Here is a 24,026-nt window from a genome sequence, read left to right on the forward strand (position 1 = left end):
AGGACACGTGGATCAGTTTTAAAAACTAGCTATGAACATGTTGCTATAGATGCTACTGAAATATAAATACAATCAGTTGACGGCTTTGGTTTTTCACCCACGAGTGGAGACATCACACTTCTCTTCTCAATGACCGTTCTGAATAAACCGTGAAATGATCGCTCTGATCATTTTCTGCTTGGCGAAGATGAGCACAAGTTCACCTGTGATCGATATAGTATCTGCTCCCTGGCTAACCCTGGATCTAAACGTCAAATGCCACACAAGGACATGAGTGTGATACATGATGGTGTACCGAGATTCGTAAAGGTTGGCATTTTAGACAAAGCACAACAGGTCGGGTTAAGTCTACTGGCGACCTTGTGGTATCAATACACTTGTTAAGATGTCATGAAAATAAATCAGGAAGGAATATTGAAAGTGTCAATCAAAGAGCTAATGATGCAGACCAAACAAAGATAATTATTATGCGAATCCTTTATTATCAATGTGTGAATGGTGTTAGCTTTTTGTCTGGATATTAATAGTATATGAAAACTATACACCGAATCCAGGCTCATCCTAATTTTGCTGTATAATTTCTCAAGTTGGTATTGAAAGATTCTTTATCTTTATATATATTTATATATATAATATATATAAGCCAAAGTGCATTTCCGTTTTTTTCCTCTTGTCCATATACACATTGCACCATACATAAATAATTACATTGTAAAAATGACTCCGTATTTACAAGTATAATATATATTTCATATAATATATAAAAACTTTATATTAAATCTAGGTAGATGATATTTGGGATAGTTTGTGGGGTCCGTCTGTGTTATCTATGGTTGCTGAGGAGGATCTCCAGCCAGCAGGGGCAGGAGGTGATGAACTGTCTTGAGTAGCAGGGGCCCCAGCCCTTAGCAAAGCTGATGCGCACACTGTTGGGGTCATAGGGTCCGTCCAAGAGGTCAGCCTCCGTGGTGTGCCTCAGGAGGCACGAACGCTCATAGTCAAACACCTTGATGGAGTAGCCCGGCATCACCTTCCGCACCACCAGAGTTCTGCTGTTAGGCACGTCCAGGGTTGGGGAGTTGACAAATATGGGGTGCTCACTGCGATTATACGCCCAAACACCATCCGGCTCTTTGCTGAGTAGGATGCCGTAGCCGATTTTGCCTCGTGTGCGCTGAACTGTGCTGCTGCGGTGTTCCAGGTTGAGCTGGCCCAGGCAGAAGCCCGTGCCCTGAGGTAGATCATAGAAGATGCTGACGGAGTGCTCGTACACTGTGTAGAGGCGACCCACGCGTGTGCGGTGCTCCCAGTACGCCACGTTACACCAGTGGCTCTGCTTCGGGGTGTCAGGCGACATACTGGCATCTAGAAGAGACAGGGACAGTCGTTAAACAAAACATAAACAAAAGCAAACAGGCCTAGTAAAAACGAAGGCTGAAGTTTTCGGGGATTAACTATCTCGTTTTATTGTTCAGAGCAGATGGCCACACTATAAATACTGAAGGAGGCACTGCATTGAAATCTAAGCCTTGTATAAATACCACTGCATGCACATCCGTCCAACAGACACACACACGCCAGCACGCACGCAGGCTACTATACATATCCTGGGGGTGGAGAGTGCAGTGAAGTCAGTCCAACTGAATGAAGACCCGCAGTTTCCTCCTCTGCCTCAAGAGGGCACTGTAACAATTAAACACTGACCGTGCAGCACAGGGGCTGTCACGGCTCCTCACACATGCACTTTCAAAACAGATCGTGTTTACGAAAAATGTATTAAGGATTGGACTCAGCGTTTCCACTGAAAATAACCTCCTGCAAGAGTGTGTTGGGGCTGGATAAAAAGTCTACTTTTTTTGAAAAGTCAATGCGCCTGTGCGCATTTAAGACAAAAACACTGTTTTCTTTTTACAGTGGAACAAAGTTGGCACCTCATTCCTAAACATCTCTGTCCAGTAAATCAGCTTGCTAATTCAGTTTTCATGGCTGCAGTCTGTGAACTCTTTCCAGTGACAGCCCTCAGCACTCCAAAGTGAGTTACTGCTCCCTGGTTGGACTTCTATCTTCACTATAGTGAACAGACACACAGCACTGTTGACTACTTTCAGAGGCTGCTTCAGTCCACACTGCTCTAAGCTGTCATACAGTTATACTGCTCGTAAAACCTGTGGTACGAGGAGAGGGGTGGGTGGAAGAGGAAGAAAAAGCACAGAGTCCCATGATCTCACATCCGTCTCTTCACCCTTTACTTCTCCAGAATGAGGGTGCCTCTTTCTCCTCTTTCCTCGTCTTCCTCACATTCCACAAGAGTGGGGGTGACGGGAGAGGGCCAGGCAGGGGGTCCCCCTCCCCCTCCACCCAGCTCTTCCCCCTGCTGTGGGCCCAGGGACGGCATTCAGCTCCCTGACAACTTAGCACAAGCCCGTGACCCGCTGACCCCCCAGCCTTCATGCTATCAGCTCCCATTAACTCACACACAGAGTGATGCCATTATTTTGCTTCAGAGGGTCTATTGGCACAGAGGATTTAAAGCCTGGGCCTGTGGCCTCATTCCTTTCAGTCTCTCTGCTCTCAGGGCTTAATGACCGCCCGTCCCATTAACAAACGCCTTTAAGGTGGAGCATCGCAGATCCACACAGCAACAAATGCCACGCTCACCTCCCACCAAACCTTTCTGCCGAGTGACCCACACTGGTAAAGTTTATACAAAGATTAGCAAAAACGTTGACCAGACTTGCACAGACAAAACGGCTGCTGGTTCAAGGCTCACTGTGTTGTGGAGGGGGAGGAAAAGAGTGAGTGAGTGGGGATGTGTGGGTGGGGGGAAGCTGCAGACAGGCTCTCTGTGTGTTTGCGCACACACTGATGGCTGAAATGACCCCCTCTCTTCAGGGGCCCCAACATGCATGTGCCATTAGTGAATTCCACACTCCGGCTCCTCCACTCTGAGCTCAGCTTTTACTTCAGCGCGGCTCGGCCACACAAAGAACTCAGCCTCAACTTGTTTACGGCCCTCTATTGTCTCAAATCAAATGGAGCCCACACATCAAGGTGAACTCACTTTGAAAATGTGCACGCAAACACAAAAGACCAAATGGCTACCGTCTCCTCCTTTTTAGATGGGGAGAATAAAGCAAAAGCAATTTGGTCAATAGTGTCTAGTTTTCACACGTAGCCTGGAACAAAGGTAGTCAGTAAGACTGCCAGGACCAAAAAGAGGAATGAGCAGGACAAAGGTTAGAAATGTCTCAAATGTTAAGCCTCAGAGAAGACAATGAGCACACCACGAGCCAGGCCTTTTCCTGTTGCTCTGTTGTGTTAAGCGTCTACGTGTGCCTGTGCGCACACGTGTCTGCTTGGACGGGGATGGAAATCAGCCAGCGTGCTCGTGTTTTTGTCCTGAACTTGTGTGTTTTGGCTAAGTGGCAGTGCTGAGGTGAAGGCTCTGAGAGAAGAACTCATTGGGATCTTTTTAACAGAGCAGATCTATCACCATCGGCAGACTGTTTGGACAATATCACCAGGGCAACTATGGCCTCCAGTGCTTGCCCTACATCAAATGCTCAGTCTTTTGACATTTTTAAGGAAGCCTTGTTTCTTCAACTATGTTTGGAAGTGTCTGAATATGTTCACCTACCTTTTCCAAATTGATATAAGAGAGTATGAGGCCAGCTTTAATTATCATTATAAGACCAAACCTAAAAGGCGGTGAAGGAAGGGCGTGTGTCTTCCTCCCCTCTGACCACAGCAAAAGCACCCAACTCTCTGCGACGCCATGTTGGGCTTTCAGAGGGTCTGCTCAGGGCGGAGCCATGACGGGCTGGGAGCAATTACTGGTGCTCTGCATCCATTTAACCCTGCCACCTTTTAACAGCTTCGTTTACCCATTAGAATAGTAGCGTATGTTATTATTGTTATTTTATTCTCAAAAGCCTCTCCTCTTAGTGTCAGTCTCAGAGTCGATGGACGCAGCCACAGTATGGTCGTTGCACTCGCAGGTCCTGTTGATCTGAACGCGAGAAGGAGTTTATCAACGAACCAATCTCAAAGTGCTGGTTTAAAAAAGGTGGAGATACGTGGATCTGTGGAAGCCGTTTGGTCTACATTTTGTGGCCCAACTGGCTTCATGGAATAAAGCAGTTAGCAATGTCATAAGTAAATGATGATAAGTCTCTGTTTGGCTTTCTCTTTAGGGTCATGAAATAAGTAAACAGATTACGACACTCAAAATGTAACAAGCCCTCTCACACTTTCAGTAAATTTAAAGTAACCTTGGTCGCCTGAATCTGTACGTACTACATGTCTTAGTACAGCCACACAGTAAAGAGAGGTTTTTAACGAACACTTCTCCAACCACAGAAAGCATTTGGTGTGCAGAGCTTGATTTCCACAAGGCGGGAGCTCCATGGAAACCATGTGAAAACGTTGATTTTTCCGTTTCTGTGGTCCGTCTGATTGCAGGAATTCGGAGCATCAAAAGCAGGACATCAGGTCTGATAACAAACACAGACTTTTATCAGTTCGCTGGAACTCAGAAATCAAACAGCGACACATGCTGAAGTGTCTGCAAAACAGACAAAATGTAAAATGTCAGCTTTCGGTATCGGTTTATTGTTATGTGAGAAAAAGTGAGAGCACTAGAAGATAGTCAGCGATGGAGGAAGAATTCAGATCCTGTGCAGAAAATCAAGCAACGGAAATGTCACTTCAGTAAACGTATTGAAGTATTTTTGGCAAAATGTATTTAAAGTATAAAAATTAAGTTAATTAGTTTTTGTTGAAAAATGGCCCCTGTGAGTGTTATAATATGATGTTATTCATGTAAAAGTATCTTTTTACTGTTTTAGTTCATGGAGAAGAAGCTAATTTGAATTAGATTTTACATTTTGGGGTTTAATCTATAACAGTGCATCATCTTTTATTAGATCTTCAAATATTGTGTTTGTGAAATCTTAATCTGATAACTAAAGCTGTAAAAGTATGTAGTGGAATAAGAAGTATAAAGTTGTATGAAATTGAAAAACTCAAGTACAGTACAAGTACCTGAAAGTTATACTTTTGCACAGTTATAATAATAATTGTACTTTGTTACATTACACTACTGATAATAATATTAGGCTACTGCGATTGACAAAGGCCAAAGAAATGGCAAATACTGCTCACGATTATTGCTATTAAATAGTTTTTCCTCTGTTATGAGAGAAAACCAACATGCCATTAACACAACCCTGAAATATGCCTGTGTTAAACACAACTTGCCCAGGCCTTTTCCACAGGTTTACATATGGAAAAAAGCAGATTGCCCTGCTATGAGTTCCTTGAGTCTGGATACTTACTACTAAGTACACAAAAATGGGGGCCTGAGAGTTTCAATGGCAATCCTTGATGATCATCCAGTAATGCTCTTAAAGACAGCATGAAAAGGACGGGGGGGAAAGGGCAGAGGGAGAAGCAGAAAAGAGCTGCCCCGGGGTAAACACAGCTCCGCAGCTTTGGAGTGAGATGAATGGGAGGCCGAGTGTCAGGGACAGGCAGACAAACAACAGCTTCCCCTCCGTGCTAACATCTCCCCACCAAGCTCCGGGGCCACCTCCATTATACTTCATCTCTCCTAATCCAGAGCGAGATAGGGACATTGCTGCAAAACTTTGCTGAAGAAAAAAAAAGAAGAAAAAACACTGTTGCGAGTCCCTTTAAGTAGTGCAGTCGAGGGCAGGAGAGCAGTGAGGAGAGAAGGGGGGGGGGGGCAGTCTCTCATCCTGTGCCAAGGATTAGATTCCCCTCCAGCTATTAGACTCTACCAATGAACTGATAGGCTGGGGGGCTGCTGGTGAGGAGGGGGGCATGAGGACTGTGTGTGTGTGTGTGTGTGTGTGTGCGCCTGTGTACACTGTGGTTGTGTGTGTGGAAATTTAGAACAAATTATTTTCTTTGAGCATTCCTGTGCACCCCACTAATTTGTTTGATTTAACTTTCTTTTACAACTAAAATAACACAGTTGAACTAAAGAAAAAGCCTCTTCCTGTTCAGAGTATGGTGTGGCTTTTAATTCTGTAGACAGGGGTTCCTACAGGCCAACTCCAACCTCTGAGCAGGCCACATTTAGGCTGGCGTCTGGGCTATCGCTGCCATCAAACTCGGCTTTATCAGACAGACACGCTAACTGGAGCTGCTCTTATATGTCTATGGATTTTTCTCCCTGAGGTCTGGCCTTTCTCTGCTGAGAGAGAGAGAGAGAGAGAGAGAGAGAGAGAGAGGGAGGAAGAGATATGTGCTGGGAGAAAACACTGTGGGAGCCGGAGAAACTGAATCCAGTCACCAAGCCTGGCTGGTCACAATGGGAATGCTTTACATTGTCATCCACTTCCTCTCCACTTTCCCTCTGTTTCTGGATGACCCCATGAGGGAGGAAAAGTGCTGTACCCTTGATAGCAGATAACGAACAGAATCCATAAATTAAATCAATAAACAACAGAGGGTGTAAAAAGCACAGGAAGCTAAGGAGGCTAATATGGAGGAGCCGTCTGGGCGCGTGAGTAAGAGACCACTGGTTTGAGGCGAGAAGACTTTTTTTTTAAGAGGGAAGAAAATGTGCTGCTTGTTTCCTCAAAGTTTCCTCCAAAGCTCTGCAATGTGTGAGAGACACAGAGAACAAGCGATGGCGGTGATGCAAGTGAGGCCTCGGAGAGTCCTCCAGTGCACGTAAAGGCTCTGTGAAAACTGTGGGGAATGTTTGTAAATGTCATATCTACAGGCGGCGTTAAAGGCCAGCGGAGTCTGAGCGAGCACAGAAAGCAAAACACTCAGCGAACATCCTGCTGGGTGGCTGCGCTCTTTCACCTCCTCATACAACCTATCTGTTTGTGTGTGTGTGTGTGCGGGCGTGTGTTTGTCTGTGAGTGTGTGAGGGAGGGAGTTTCGAGCCAAGAAGGCTGGAGCGTTTTGAGTAGAGGAGACCCTGCACATTCCTAAACACCCCCCCCCCCTCCTCCTCCTCCTCCTCCTCCTCCTCCTCGCTGTGCCTCCTAACTTCCTACTCTGGTTAGGACTGTGGGGGGTGGGGGTGCATCAAGAAGGTTGGTTTATTTCTCCTCTAAGAGTCTCGGTTGGTGAAAAATTCTCACCAAATCACACGTCACATGAGAGGGGAAGTGTTTGCTGTGTAGTCTGACACTTTTACAGACATACTTATTTGATTAATACTTTTCTTCAGAGTCGAAAAAGCAAGATCCTAAACCGAGGGAAGAAACTGACTTTAGCTGGCCTCTATGTCGAAAGCTTGATTTCAAATGAACAATAACAAGGAACTCTATTATTACGAGTTATATTAGTCTGTCTAATTTAAGGCGAAAGGTAGGTATTTGGTGTCCACCGGGCAAGGAGGTGAACCAGCTATAATGGACAGAGTTGCCGTTCAAACAATGGTTCCCTATTGATCGGCCCAGTGGATCAGAGTCTGTGAGGAGAATGTGTTCTGTCAGGATAATGTGGCACCAGAGTTTCTGTTTCAATCACAACACTTGCTGGGCTGTAACTCACACTGCTCCACCGCGGGCATCCAGACACCAGCTCCCCAAACAAAGACAACTGTTTCCCCCCCATCTCCGACAAGGCCGCTCGTTCACAACAAGCAAGACATTCATTAAAAATGCAGGAGTGAACATTTCCAATAATTCACAAAGTCCTTCCCTGTCAACATCTGCAAAAAATCTTGAAGCTAAAGGGAATGGCAGGATTTCATTAAGTAAATGATGTGCTGGCAGTCACAGAGAGGGGAAGAGGGGGAAGCTCCAGCCAGACCTCTAATCTAAACCGTACCCTGAAATGCGACAGCCTGACTGCACAAACTGAGCCACAGAGCAAAGACTTCAGAAAGGCACACAAATAAAAGATAAGTAAAACACACATTACAAAAGTAAATACAATTTTCCCTGGGGAAGAAAATCAATTACAATTTTCAAATAAGCCTGTTTATGACTTGTAGTAAACTACTACTGGCAAAAGACTTTATTCCAGAGTGCAATTTGCCTTGTCAAGGTGTGCTTTGTTTAGAACATGAGGATATAAATACTTGGACATGCTCAGGAAACAATACCTTGGTCAGAACGGGGCACTAAGCCATTGTAAACACTATATTATTAGGGGTGTTTTGCTGGACCATTCACTCAAAATAAAGGTTTTCTGTTCCGATTTAAAGACATCATCTTTTGGGATCAAGATCAAAGGCTCCAAATGATGTCTATCAAACTTGGCCCCACTTTGAGACGAGGGAGTGGACTGAAGATATAGCTCCAGCAGATCAAGTTCAAGATAAGGAAAGAGTAAAAGAAAATCAAGTCCCTGCCTCTCAGTTTGAACGTGTGCAACAAAGAGAGAAATGAACAGGCCTTGATACACTGGGAGTTTACTGCTCAACACATCAACAATGAGCTCCTATCCTTTCCCTGTAAAAGGTTTGTGTGGAGATGTCGGATGACATGGGCCCCTACAGTTAATCCACACACAGCATTCTGGAGGCTCAAAGAATGCGCTGGCTATTCTGAGTTTTAAAAATACTGACAGCCATAGGTTCAGGCACAACTGTCAATGCTCCTCTGGGGAGGTAGGCAAAAAAAAAAAATCTTAAATCTATTTTTGCCAGCAATCAGACCACAGGCCTAAATCATAGCTGGCCACGGCTAGTATCTGGATTTATAATTGTGGGTCAAATTGTCAGAAAATAAAAATGGCGTCCACAACTGGCACCTCCTTCGCCACTGCTTGCCAGGCGTTGCAAGGCTAGCACATTTACAGTGGCCAGCTCAAATAGAGTATTGTTCCCCCTCTCAGCCTTGAGAGGAGGCACACTAAAACACCAAACTAACAGTTGGACATTCCATACATTTTTAATGGCATTGCACGCTCTTTATTTGTTGCTGTAACCCTTTGCCCTGAGCTGAATGAATGGAGCTATTGGTGGAGGCTTGTGCTGCGCTGCGGTGTGAAGGAAGAGAAGATGGGAACAGCCAGCACTCCCTGAGCACACGACAAGATTAGCTCACTCACTTTGTTTGCTAAGGTAGAATATGGGGCACAAATTATAGCCTGAGCACACCTCCTGTTATTTCTACAGACAGCAATTTCTATCTGTGTGGTAAGCCCTCAATCAAACATGGTTCATCTTATCCTGAGCACAGTACACTCTGCAAATTCAAATGACAAGCGCAGCACTGTGAGCTTAGACTCATAGTTGTGTATGAGGCTTTAGATTTATCTTTATCTGTGAGCCCTTCAGAAGTTAGTCAAACACCCAGCATCACTGGCACCACTCTGGCTTGCCAGGCCGAGACAGATAAATATTAAGCCCAGCAGGCAAGTTTCTGTTGACATGTAAGGGGTTTCAGGCCTCTCCCAGGACTGCTTTAGATTAGCATGGCTTTCACTCTGCACATAGAGGTCACATTACCTCACCACGTCTAGGAACTGTGTTGCCAGTTCTGACTGAAAATCCACTCTTAAGAGCAAATTTTGTGTGACGAAACCCCCAACACAACTACAACAGCCACCCTCCATCTATGTGACTATTTAGAATGATAAACCTGTAAAACACAAAGTAAAAGATCCGAATCAAATGGCCAGAAAATCTTGTTGCAATCTGACAGATGGGAAACAAACTACTGCAATCACACAAATACAAACACGCAACACCCTTCTATACACAACAACAAACGTGTTATATTAGTGAGCCAATAGTTCATCTAGAACTTAGAGGAATCTGAGGATCATCAATGTCATAACCTCCGAGAAAACAAGTTGAAATGGATTTCTGACCCACCACGGTCTAACAATGCTGAGAAAGGGAAAATTAAAAATGGCCTTATCGCACTTATCAATGGCTCTTTTTCTATGTGTATGTGTGTTACGTAAGGGGAAACGGAAGCCAGCCTCCCAGGACAGGAACGGATACTTGAGACGAGGACCGAAGGTACAGGCCCTACACTACTACAGAGAGAATAGACCCTTCAGGATGTATAGCTACAACCCTCCACCCCCAGTTTAAAAATGGACTCTGCGAACTGGACATGACGAACGGCTGAGAAGAGCCCCCTCATGTCCCCCCCCCCCCCCGCGAGATGCTGGCCTTCTCTTCAACATTCCTCACTCTCCCCCTGTCAAAGGGGCAATTCACCGCCCTGCATTGCTACAAAACCCAGGCAGCTTTTTAAAACAGGATGTTTGTCTGAGGCCTCCTTCCCCTCAAATAAACAATCCGCAAAACGTGATTTCGGGAGGCAGGGTGGAAGCACTCGAGTCACATTATTTCCACATCCCGTATCCTGGAGCATTGGGGCTCCTGAGGGAGTGTGGGCGGCCAGGCGCTGGGAAGGCTCAGGGCTGCGGTGGAAACCTGAGGCCATGTGCCAGGCGGCAGGGGGAGATGAGCCCGGGCTGCTTCACTCTGGGGTCTGTGGGACTGAGCAGGGGGATCATGCCTCGAGGTGGGGAGGGGGACATCGCTAACATGCTGATGCAGTTGTCACTCCATCAGGCCATACCTCTGTCTGAGCAGTGCAGAGTCAGTGTGCTGCCGCTACATAAAGAGAGAGCTAGATGTCTGCACAGCGGGAAACGAATACTGTATATATAAAACACACTACTTTTTAAAGATAAAGGAGCGCGGCGACATATATTCGCGTTCAATTGAATATGATAATTCCAGAGCTATAAATGAAGCATTTGGCTGTGGATCTGGGTGTGCTGTAAATGATGTCACCTACATTATGTCACCCAGCATCATATAAGCACAGGGGAGAAAAAATAGAGCCCAACTTAAAAGAGCCATCAATAAAATACGAAGAAAACTTCAATGAACAGAATCGATCATCTGATGCGGAAAAACATGAGACGGTAGATGGGACTTGCATTCATACAGCACCTTTCTAGTCGTCCGACCACTCAAAGTGCTTTACACTACATGTCAACATTCACACACACACACATTCATACACTGATGGCAGAGGCAGCCACACAAGATCCTACTTGCTCATCGGGATCTAAACTAATTCACATTCACACAGATGGCACACCTTTCTGGCGCAATTTGGGGTTCAGTATCTTGCCCAAGGACACTTCAACATGCGGACCGGTGATCTCCCGATTAGAGCAGGACCCTCTAAGCCACAAGTCAAATTAGAGGTGCAATTTATCCCAAATGTTTTCAAATGCATACAGTTGATATTCTTTGCATTTGGATCCTAGCAGAAGTGGAATCATATGCCTTCAAAGTCAGATCAACTAGAACAGGTCCGGTCTAATCTACTTTAATCAAGAGAAGCATTGCGTGCCTTGATTTGACTTCGTCTTATTATTCCATGCATTTCCGCCGTCTCTGACACAGACAGAGTGAAGAGTTTGATACTAAGGGCCTCTTCCTGACACAGACGGGCAGGCTGTGATTAGTATTGACTGCACGATTTAATTAGCTTTGCTCGTGCGTGTGAATGTATGTCAGTACGCCTCTGCACTCATATGAGGAAGAAACAAAGACTTAATATGTAAACAGGAGCTTTACAGATGCGTTTTCGCGGTCCCAGCACCTCCGCATTGTACACTGTAATTTCCTTGAGCAATCTGTTGCGTGACTCACGTGAGGCCCTTCCCATCTATCTACTAACTGCCTTGTTCTGCCTGGAAGAATCAGTCAATACCAGAGGGGACCTGACACAGTGCCTGTCTGCAGACGAGACATCCAGGGAGACAGCGCTGGCCTTTCCTGCCGAGACAGGCCGGCAGACGGAGGAGGGCACTGTGTGATTACTGTGTGGGAACCCTGACTACCTGCTGATGCCCTCTTCCCTCCAGTAAGCGCAACAGCAGTCTGTGCTATCCACGTCTAACAACTTTCAATCTTTCCGCTCCTCCGGTCCAACTTTCCTCTCCTCTCAGGAAGGAGAAGAAAAAAAAGAAAGAAGAGGAAAATAAAATAAAAGTACGACGACTCAGGTCACTCTGCGCGTCTTTTGGTCACCTGACCCAGCAAATCTGAGGGAGCCCCTCCATCTACACTGGTGAGCTCAACTTACACCAACAGGAGTGTGTACACAGTGTTATGCTGACAAATTCCACTGGGTTGATTGAGGACACAACCTCTAATGACTGAAGAATGTAGATAAACTGCAGCCGTGATCTTAGAGCGGTCTAAACCTGGAAAAGAGGGAAGGCCTGCGTCATCCATTGTACATTACACTTTGTTAATATGATAATCACTACACACAGTGAAACTTATTGCTCTTCAAATTACCACATCTTCAATGACAGAAATTCTTAAGTAGCAACGCAAAGACATCTTGGCATACCTCCTCACATTGAGAGCAGCATTGCAACGAAGAAGTGACAAACATAAAGAGCCCCTAATGTCAGAGACAATGTGACTGACAGAATAGTTTCAATGTGCAGGGGAGAAACACCCCCTCAGACAGTCATACAGGAAGCAATGAGACCCGCTTCAAAGGGCTTCACTCTGAGGTCCACACGACAAGGCCCAGGCGGTGAGGAAACAGGTGTGAGGGCAGACTGGGAGGGTAGCACCAGCGAAGGCACATTCCCTCACACACACAGTGCGAAGGTATACAAGCTGGGTCCGCTCATGACGTAAAGAGATATCACAGAGCGCCTGCTGGGGCCGTCTCTCCCCCTCACAGCCATGTTTAAATAAGACACTGTGAATGGTTCAAATGTCTATGACCACACAGTAACTGGAGGTGTGACACTAAGAGTAATACAAGACTGTGCACATGGGGAAGCTGGAAAATTGTAAGAACATTTTAGCATTTGAACAACTGCAAGAATCAGCCAGAGAGAAATGTATCTGCAGTTAAATGCAACTCTAACATTAATGTGTACATATAGTGTATCGATTCAAAGACATATCTCATATTCACGTGGCACTAAATAATCTAAAGCGGAGGGAGAATTACTTTTTCGAATTCCACTGAATACATTTATTATGTTGATGGTTATGGAAGAACGAGCTTATCTACCAAAAACAACCAGTTCTGATCCGTTTCTCAGCCTTTGTGAGATGCAGCAGAATGTTCAGAGGGTATTTCTTTAGCCCCGGGTTGTAAAGTGCCGTTGATTATTTGACTACACCCCACACAGCCACCAAGTGCCCCCCAGACTTGCTTTTTAAGAGGTTTACTTGTTCCTGCATGAGGGGTGGAGTCTGGATCCCATACAACTCTGGTTACAAACAGACACTCTCTCTACCCGAGCTGCAGGGGGATTCACAGAGAAATTCATCTCCAGGTCAACACAGGATAACTTGACAATATGCATGACATGCCGTCGTGTAAAAGCAGAACTAAGTGGGCTGTATAAGAAGGCCTTCAGGCTCTTGGTCTTATGATGGAATAAGCTCCATGGTGGAAGATCTGTTTCACTGACAAGATGCTGATGGTTTGTTTCACTCAACAAGGACACTCTTTTGTATCTAAAAATAAAGAACAACCATACGGTCCAAATGCAACACGATCAGAGACAAACTGGCGACACGATTTAGCTCACAGCACCGGCGGAGCACTGGTCATTCTGCTGCCCAAGTCCAAGTTGCGGAGTGTGTCCCAGCCAATGCAGCGTGATCCGGCCTGGCCTTCACAAGCAGCGACACAGTTGGAAGAAACCAAAGCCTAGCATGTCTAGATCCTCCCTGCTCACCACAGTCTCTGAGGAATTGTGGTGCGCGCTCTGACAAGCCCCTCATTTGTTGACTCAGGGAGTGTCGCCGGGCCATGCTGAGGTGGTGACAGCATGTGTACCGGGGAGGAGGGGGGCCCTTGCTGACTGAATACTTCACTGCCAGGTAGCCATGTCAACTGCTCAGTGTCCAGGCCTCTGAGCCATGGCACAACCTTTAACAGGAAATGTTGTTCCCTGCAAATGAGGGCTCTGACTCCCCATCTACATGACACTGTACATGCTGGCTGCGGACCTAGCATGACGGGGGAGGCATGCTTACTCTATGCCATGAGAAAGGAGCGTTTCATTTCAAATCAGAGGACAGGACTGTTTCTACTCGCTTCCTTTGGTGTGGCCCCATTCACAGGAGAAACTCCATTTAAACCCACCCCTCCCTGCAGCCCACTTACAGCCAGGCTTGGTGGAGTTGTATGCGCACACGCATGTGCACAACTATGTGTGCTTTGTGTGTGTTTCTGAGTGAGCTTGGATCTTATTACAGTTTGATCCCACTCAAATATTTCTGAAAGAAAAACAGAGGAGAGGGGAGGCCAGCTCTGTGGCCAACGCACACGCCCCGCTGAACCTCTGCACCACTTACAATGAAACCTTTATCTTTAAAGCTCCGACTGTTTGTAATGGCCCTTAATGAGAAGGAATAAAGTGCAACATCAAAACGAAATTACCTTCACGAGCTTGCATATTCATCCAGTTACACTCAAAAGCTATGCAGAGTAGAGTACTGAACTGTTGCAGTACAATCTGAAAGAATTATACCTCCTTTTACTCATCCCATTTTAGGACAATGCAGCACTGAACAAAGTCATAGTAGCTCTGTGATATAGTCGCGTGATAATATGTTGATTCATAGATTGTATTATTTCGATTTAAAGCAATATGCACAGACATGCAAGACACTTATCTCTTATTTACAAATGAACATCTGTCTTATGAGCTTTATTACTCAATCTATCAACTTGAATCATAGTTCAGGGAAAAGGGAAAGCCCCTAATCCATGCACGAATGATCTTTAGCACGTGGGTGATTTCATCATCAAACACGTCTTTTCATCAAACATGGCGCTGAACTTAATATGTTCACGTGACAAAGTGGAAGCTCTTTTTTGAGTAATGTTTCTTTAGAAAGTCACACTGTATTTAAGCTAGTTACTGAGTCACAATGCTGGCCCTTCTACTTCAAACAGCTGTTCACACATATATCCAAAATCAGGTGAAAACATAATGAAGTTGAGTTGATATTTACTTTCGTGTCTACTACATGTCCATACTCACGTCTACGTACTGTATGTCAAACCACACGTCTGCTGCAAACAGCATTTGACCACTCACAGCTATACAGTATGTCTACTGTGCCAACCAAAAAATAAATGCCCCCTTCTCTCACACAATGTACATCACAACAGAAACACACATCAGCTTCATTTACTAATTACTTCAGTATTCACAGAGTGGCTCCTCTGGGATGACAAACTTCTGGGAGTTATTCATTTCTAAAATAAGGACAAGACATTTCGGACATAAACTCCTTATTTGGAGACCGGTGACAGTTGGAGAAACACACCCACCTGAGAATTCCCCTGGTGTGATATTTGGTGAGCTGGCTGCCTCAGTTTCAGTGTAAGACAATGTGGAGTCTGACAGATCTGCGGGGACACAAAACAGAAATGATTCATCTACGACGAGTCTGATCTGTCACTAACCATCAGCACAAGAGGATCAATTGCTACCTCTTTATTTCAACGGGAAAATGGTTCTTATTTTGCATCAAATTCAAACAATTACCACCATGTGGGGCTAATCCCATAGTGGATAACCTGGCAACTTCACTCACAGGCCTTTACCTGATGACATCGCCCTTCGACCAGAAACCTCAGCTGTAGTTCAGCTTGCAGGCCCTGCTAGCTGCCAGGCTCCAAAGTCCCAGCAGCCCTCAGTACATACTACCCACACCATACAACCCAGCTCTGGCTGGCATGCTGACATCATGCCACATGCTGGCCTAGGTCTCATCTCAAAGCTATGCAGTTTGCCAGTAGCTGTACCCAATTAGACCCATTAACATCTTCCACATTGCTTTATTTCTTTTTCTTTCTGTTAAACCAGAGCATGAACAAATGACTGTCTGTGCCCTTTGCAGGCCCTTAATATCTGTAATTATGAATGAAAAACACAATGAATCAAGTGATTACAGTTTTACAACTACCCAGTTACAAGTCATAACACCGAGGATCGATGTTAACAGCAGAATTCAGACAGAACAATGAGGATGAAACATAAAGCGCCGGGTGTGTCACTCACCCAGTGGCTTGTATTCTTCATTAGGGGAAAGCCTCGAATAAGGAGGTGGGGGTGACTCTGTAACACAAAACAATTCAAGTCAATAAGCTAATAAGAGGAAGAAATGCTGTTCATAAGAAAGCAAGAATGTAAAACTCACGAAACATAACAAAGTCATATTTGAGCATTTCAAAACTTCAATGAACTGTTTGGGGGTCTAAGGGCAGATTTTATGAAGCACTGTTGACATACTTTGACTAATAAACTAAAAATGAATTGTGTGTTGACAAGTTCCTCTGACGTAAAGCGGCTGACAAAGCTGGTTATTGAAATAACTGTAAACACCGTGTAACACATTTACAAGCGTCTTTCACATCGAGATCCTTATCTATTGAATGTTTCATGTTACAACTATTGAAACATTTTCACTTCCATTTGAAAGTATAGACACCAGACTGCAGCTCAACTCTTACAGCTTTGTGTCTGCACTACAGTCATTAAAAAGCTAATAAAGCCAAAAGAATACCATGTGTTTTTCTATCATTTAAGCATGTTTTATTTAACTGAAGCAGTCGTCACAACAACTTTGAATTAGTAGTTTGATGAATCAGAGCACATTTCTGCTTTTTAACTTAACACTGTGTTCCTTGATTTAATCCAATAAAAAGAGGAGAAATGAAGTGACTAACTTGCAGAAGAAAGAAAGAAAGCACAAAGGAAAGAAAACTTTGTGAGCACACTGACCTCGCCTACAGAGAAAAGGGGAAGGAGAAAAGCATAATAGCAGCGGGTCCTTTAAGAGTGGCGGCAGTAATTGCTGGGATCTGAACTCAGTCACTCAGATACACAGCTAGTCAGCCTGGCGCCAGTAGTATGCAAACTGTATATTATCACCACTCCTTCACCTAAATAGCATGAGGGGACCTCCTTAGGACAAAAGGGCTTTTAGTGCGCAACTTGAAACTGATCTCATTTGAAAATTGTAATGCTTTGCAAAATGAAAGGAAAAAGTTTTTGTCCACTTCAATCCAAGCCCTCTGCAACACATTATACATTGTTTTATTCTTTCAAAATTCTTACATAAGACCATAACAGAAGTAGTCTATTTTAAATCACTCCAAAAATCAAACTCTAGTAGATTTAACAGTGTTGTCAAATGCTTGTTTTTAAGCATTGAGTTGTGTTTTACAAATGATTCAAATATGTTTCAACGAAAACACATTTCATGTATTGAATGTTAGTCTCACATAATTCCATATATCTTGCAAACAATGTAAAAACCACTGATTACGGTCTTGGTTCAAAGCCCCCCCCCCCCCCCCCTTCTTGAATAGCATGAAAGAAATACCAGCTCTATCGGCCCACGCATGAGCGCATGTGAGATATGTCTACTATGAGCCTTGGTCCCAATATGGGGTATGTGCCCCTCTCCCTCTCTGGAGTCAGTGGGGTCGAGTGGCCGAGCGTTTAAGGTTTGCCAAATCACAGGCTTGCCCCCCCCTGCCAAACCTGAATCTGTTTAAATATAAATATAGGTCAGGGAAGTTCTGCCATAGATAGCTCATTGATTGTGACGCTTAATCCTCGACCACAACAACAAAACTGATCTCAGCCACCAGGTCCAAACCTCTGATTGAGTCTTTACTGTCATGTCGTACACTGTTGATAGTTTGGCCGATTACCGGTACCTGGCAACAGCCCTGCAAGAAGCAGAGGTAAGAACCAAACACTGCTGTAGTGGCAATTGCACTGAGAGGTATTCAGACACACTGAAGATGTCATGTACTTTATGTTGTCATGGAATTCATTAAAGACTTAATGCTAGAATAGCCATAAGGACAGCAGCAGTACTAACGGTATCCATCGAAAAGCCCAGATGTTGTTGGCTAGTATGAGCGCTGCTCTGGTGTACACCAAGCTGTTTATTTCTGCTGAATATACTAAACTTAATCACGATAACCTCAGAATAGCATAACAATAACATCAAGCTGGCATACAAGTAGACTCTCACGTTTATGTTTCATGAAATGTGCCTCAGCTCTGAAGGATTTTATTGTTGTTCACTTTGTCATTAGGGTGACTTGAGTAATAATTAACTATTTAATCAAACGGCCAGCCTTTCTCTACCTCTCAGTATGAAAATAAGCCTAACAATACCAAACAAATAAAACATGGTGATAGGGAAATATTTTCTGAGCCTATTTCAAGGCCCACACAGTTTTACGATCTTGCAAAGTTCATTTCTGCTTTCAATATGACCTTTTTAGTTCTCTTTATAGTCATTTGGCAAATGGACAAAATAGGCCTCACTGTTATGTCTCTGCAGCATTTACTTGTAGGTTTATAGAACATAGAAATGTCCACAAGTAAAGATGGTAGTCTACAAAACTGTGGTTGAAGACAGGGAAGTCAAAGACAAACTAAGGAGAAACGAACAACATGGACCCAGATGCCTTCATGGACTACCTGGTGACTTTACACCCCCAACAGGCAGCATCTGGCTAGGCCTGTGTGGTGCTACATACAGACAGCTTGTGTGTCAGATGCCCTTACCTGGCCCACAGAGCCGGCTGTAGTGATAGGGGTTGCAGCATACTGCCGGACTGTCCGGAGCCCCAAAGCTCTTACACTCACAGAGCGGTTTGAGCTGGGCAGGGTGCTGGAGGTCGGACCAGCGGTACAGTTTACACACGAGCAGCTGTGGGGATGCCACATGGCCGCCCAACCTCAGCTCTGTCCGGGCAATCATAACACAGTCGCTCGGCATCCCTCCTCTGGACTCCACCGCCTCCAGTAAGGTATCCAGCGCTCTTTCCTTTAGCCGTTTTAAAAGAGAGTATGTGGCCGATTTCAGTTCTTGCTCCAACACCGAGCGTGGCATCGCCTCCTGCGCCTCAGGAGAGCCGCTATCCCGTGGTCCAAGGTTCCGCAACGCGAAGTGACACGACCCTGGATCCGCGGTACCCTGAGCCGTCTCCGGACCCCTGAACTCGGAGTGGTCCCGGTCTTTAAATAAGCAGCACGTCACTGTCCTGCATTCTCTGTCCTGTATGGAGCGGGGGCTCCCCTGCTCCTGGACGCACACTGCACCCCCATCTTGGTCCGACGTGACCCCCAAGCCGCTGCTCTCCACGGGGCTCCGGGTGCACACACCCCCTATGTCCCCTGCAAGAGACCCGCTAGGGGTCATCGGTGCGAGCTCCCTTTTGGGAATCTTCTCTGGGTTGTTTCCGAACAGATCGTCCCGACAGCCCTCACTAGTTTTGCCATTTCCATCTTCCCCTTCGTTATCTGGGATCAAACGGCTTCTCCAGAGTCGCCGCACAAGACCTGAGCGTTTCGTCCTGAACATACGACAACTTGAAAATCTATATGAGGGGTTTTATTCTTGTACGGATATCCGAATATCACAGATACTTCTACGGTCGTTGCAACACATTAATGTCTGTGAAGTGCCGTGCAACGCATGCACAGCCAATTGACGAGCATTTGTGGCAAAACCGCAACATTAGAGGGAAGGCTATTTTGTTGCATTTACAACAGCAGAATCGCGCAATAAATGCACTGCAGCATTCCGATCAAAATGCATTCATTTAGCCGAATGTGCTGCAAATGACCAAGCGGGTGAAATTGTGATTTATTATCCAGGATCGCTGCGGAATTGATTGTTTATGTGTTTGTTACGAACGAATGAAAAATGTAGAATACATAATAACATAACATAATATACTTGGAAGCATAATCCAAAGACAGAAGCCTTCAACGAAAGACGGGAACTCGCAGCCTGAAACAGTTTCGGACTTTTAACGAGCTCAGATCTACTTTCTACACCGGCACGAAGAGCATGAGGTACTTCGCGGCGATTTAATCCCAAGAAAAATGCACTATAAATCAGGATCCTTGTCGTCTTCTTGTCAGGGGACTTCTTAATTTTTTTGTTTTGTTTTTTGTTACAATCCCAACAAAATATCCTCGCGAGTAGAAATTACATGAAGAGTAACAATCCGGGGCTGAATCGCGCTGCTGCTCTACTCGGATCTAAACCAAACTGCAGCCCAGGTCTCTTTCTTTCTCCCTGTTTCTCTCTCTTTTTCTTTTTTTCCCCCCGCTTCCTCACACACACACACAGACACACACGCACACACACACACACGCACGCACACACACACGCACACGGGGCCCCCGAGGAGAGCGATGGAGCCATTGGCTGACTACCATCATGTGCTAGTCTAGACACTTTGGCGGCTGTGAGCTGCACTGATTGTTGCGCAAACAAGGTTTCAAGTTTCTTAACTCTTAAAGGCGAAACAGCCACCTCTCGTTTTTAAGTTAAAGTTACGAAAACTTCTTTAGATCTGCGCTGCCGGCAGGATGTGATTGTTATGAGCAGGGAAAAAAAAGTAACGAAGGAACTTTCATGAACTGAGTGGTGTTTTTTTATTTGTTAAAAAAATCACAGTTCATTTTGTATTTTTTAATGGGGATACAGGAACATGGGCATCGATGGTAAATTGCATGATATGGACATGCATCAAAATTGATTTTTGATTTTTTTTAAATGAGGATTACGAATGGTAAAGACAAAGCGAGAACAAAACAAGACGTTGAGTGGCCCATAAGGACATCCAGTCATCAGCCCCCCTCCTTTAAAACAAAAACTAAAATTTTAAGATGCACTGAATTCATTGACAGGGGTCTCAAACTGAAACTATAAAGTAAAACACTGTGGTGACGCCTATACAACACCAGGAAGACAATGAAAATATCAATAACATGTAAAGTAAATTCCAAATAAGGAATCAGATTAATAAAGTGATTTTAATTTGTGCGAGTGCCAACATTTACGTTATACAAAGGGAATAAACTCATGTAAAAAAAAACAAGAGAATCGTGTCAAGATATTAGTTTGTAAACATTTGCGATGCAGTTGCGTTAATTGAGTTTCAAATATCTGATCGACATTTTTGAAAATACAACAAAGAAATGTACTAAATGGGACATTTTACTGTAAAAATACACCTGTCAGTTCTCTTTGTTGGACAAAGTAATGAAGACACTACCTCCCAATTATCTCAAACATATATTTGGCACTCATCTTAACATCGGTCCGATTGATTTATCAGTTGGGGCACAACTGAGAACCTCCAAAGTGTCCCGAGGAAGCTGATTGCAATCAGAGACGATCCCAGCTGACTTTGGGCAAGAGGCAGGGTCCACCCTGGACAATCACAGGGCTGACACATACAGACAACCACAACAATACGTTCATGAACGGGCGAAAGAGCTGACTACTGTACCACCTATTGTTACATCCTCCCCAGGTACTGCTGACAAGGACTGTAGTGTGGAGGGAACTTCAAATTGGGAGAAAATATGGTTACCTTCTCCAAAATTGTACAATTAATATTTATAGTAGGTAGAGCAGCTATACTGAATAAATGGGCTGCCATATTTGGATCCCTCGTCATTGTTTAATAAACCATGAAGTAAAGAAATAACCAGGATAGATTGTCACTTAACTACAGTGAAAAATAAAACAGAAAATGTCGCAGATACAGCTCCAGCTAACATACAGGTTAGCCTGATAACTCATTTTGTTTTTAATCACCAACTTTTGTTCTGCATGGCTGTTCAGTGACATGGAGAACGACGACAGCAGAAAGGAGAAAAAGTTTAAAAAAAAACAAAAAAAAAACGTGTGAGTAAGCTTGTCAGAACTATAAGTGTGTGTTCAAGGAGGAGAAGAACATGACGAGGCCTTTGCTGAGTTCATGGTAATGCTGTGACAGGATGGGAACAGCACAGTACCAAACAGCAGACAGGTTTTCACAGTTTAAAAAGCTAGTCCGGGCTTTTTGAATCGTTCCTACAATTACAATTCTGACCTTCCACACTTTCAGAGCCGGCGGTCTTCATGTTGTCTGGAGACACAACAGATGAATTCTTCTTCACTGACGTCTCTACAAGTCTGTCTCCACAAGTCTGTCTCCACCTTATCTCCTGTATCTGGTCCCATCAGGGTAAACGGCAAACAACAGACTCTACTTATAGGCACACATGCTCTCAAAGCTATTCGTATTTTTAATGATTTTTGCTGCAGAAAAACAGAAAACGTTTTTATATTAGTGTCATCATTACCTATCTGATGTCATGTCTGATGTCATGTCCACATACAGGACAATAGTGATTACAGCTTAATTTAATTTTGCCCTGTAAGAGTTCAAATATCCTGGATTTGAAATCAGTGAGGCAAAGCCACACCCCAATATGTATTAACATGGTCCAAGAAGTAATATGTTCAACAGTACGCACTGCCGATTGGCTAAAAACAACCTCGAAGCTTTGCCCGCCGCTACAAAAACAAAAAAAATCACAGCCAATATTGTCATGAATGAAATACAATTATTTAATTGTTGGTGATGTGCCAAAAATATTGTTCCACACAAGACTCTTCACACGACATATTACACATATGACATTACTATTTCATAGATGTAATTCCTTAAATTCTTTTCAGTTCTTTTAAAATGACACAACACCCGTTGAAACTCTAAATATTGAACTTTAACTACTACAATAATTGTCATCGAATGTGTTACCCACAGAGTTAAATCATGAGCCATGGAAATATAAAAAACATCAAAAAGCAGTGTATTGTTTGTTTCAGGATTTGAAATATTACCAACAAGCTTTATACTATGAAATGTGAATCGTAAGGGATGTTCTGAAACACACACACACACCCCCCCCCACACCCCCACCACACACACACACACACACACACACACACAAACACACAAACACGAGGACATCTCTGAAGCTTTCAGGGTTGCACACCAGTGGAGACTCTGCAGCAGCAGAGTGTGCCAGTGTCTGACATGGAATCAGGTTTCCCTGGCAGCCTTACGGCTTTGGGGCAGAGGGAGGTTACTGAGGGTGGACATGGAGGCCCTCATGCCTGCACTGTGTTAGAGGCACCTGTTGCAAATACATTCCCCTTTGTAACTCAATCACATGTCAGACAAGGAAAAGAAAACTGTTATTACAGAACACCGCTTCATTTAAATCATTGTCATGCAATTTTCAATTAAGTCAAAGGAAAACCCAGCCGGCCCATAAGTCACAGAGGCCGCTCTGCTCTGCTATTCCTGCTGCTGGAACTGATTCACGTGAGACAAATGTCTGAAAGCATCAGGAGCATGCAGACATATTAGATGCTTTGAATCTGGTACAGCATAAGTTACATACGGATGATCCAGTGACCCTGTCAGAGGGTCTTGACTCGGTCACTGTTACAGGGAGTTAACTATAGAACCTGTGCGAACATCTACCACAAGTTGACAAATAGTCAAAGTTACTCTTAAAAGCAAAATTGTTGAAACAGATTATATAAGACCCTCTGCAAAACTTTCCTCACACACCTTCCACACTTTCTAAAATGTATTCCTTTATCAACACAAATCAACCTTCCAACACTTATCGCTTTAGGAACAGTAGCATAAACCAGGTACGTTTGTTAAAATCACAAGGAAATTCAGACTTTCATCTTGACATCTTGATGTATCCTGCTTGAGCCCATATTTATGGGGTTCCCCACCGGATGAGATTATCTATAGGTGTCAATCAAAACGATATCATTCAGAAACAGGAGGAGTTTGTATGGTTACAGATCTGGTTTTATTTGTTGGAATATTTATTTAAGTGAAGGGATATCTGATCCGGTAACAAATAAAGACCCATTTACTGCTTTTAAAGAATTCAAGAAAAAAAGTTTGAAAAAAAATACAAGAAAGGATACACTTAATACATTTGGAGGCATTTAGGCTTCTTGCAAAAGATTATATGATGACATGCACATCAGAAAACAACTCTTTTTCAATTTGTTGTAATTAAAATCTGTCTGTGACAGTGTATGTAGGGTCCTGCACAAATGGCTGCTTTATAATGTTAGTGATCTAACAAAGTTTTGCTCCTGTGTATTGTGAAAGAGTGGATGACGTGTAATGGAAAAT

General features: G+C 44.1%; 1 protein-coding gene across 1 annotated transcript; it reads right to left on the reverse strand.

Annotated features, from left to right (window-relative positions):
* Positions 1-508: 508 nt before the first annotated feature.
* On the reverse strand, positions 509-20,038 carry smad6b (SMAD family member 6b). Its single transcript, XM_079278543.1, has 4 exons — positions 18,568-20,038; positions 16,036-16,092; positions 15,303-15,380; positions 509-1,365 (listed from the first exon to the last, which is right to left on the reverse strand). The coding sequence occupies exons 1-4, from the start codon at positions 19,364-19,366 to the stop codon at positions 824-826; spliced, it is 1,476 nt and encodes a 491-aa protein (XP_079134669.1). The 5' UTR covers positions 19,367-20,038; the 3' UTR covers positions 509-823.
* Between the last annotated feature and the right edge of the window lie 3,988 nt (positions 20,039-24,026).

This window comes from Melanostigma gelatinosum (genome assembly GCF_949748355.1).
Source record: "Melanostigma gelatinosum genome assembly, chromosome: 1".
Classification (NCBI taxonomy): Eukaryota; Metazoa; Chordata; class Actinopteri; order Perciformes; family Zoarcidae; genus Melanostigma; species Melanostigma gelatinosum.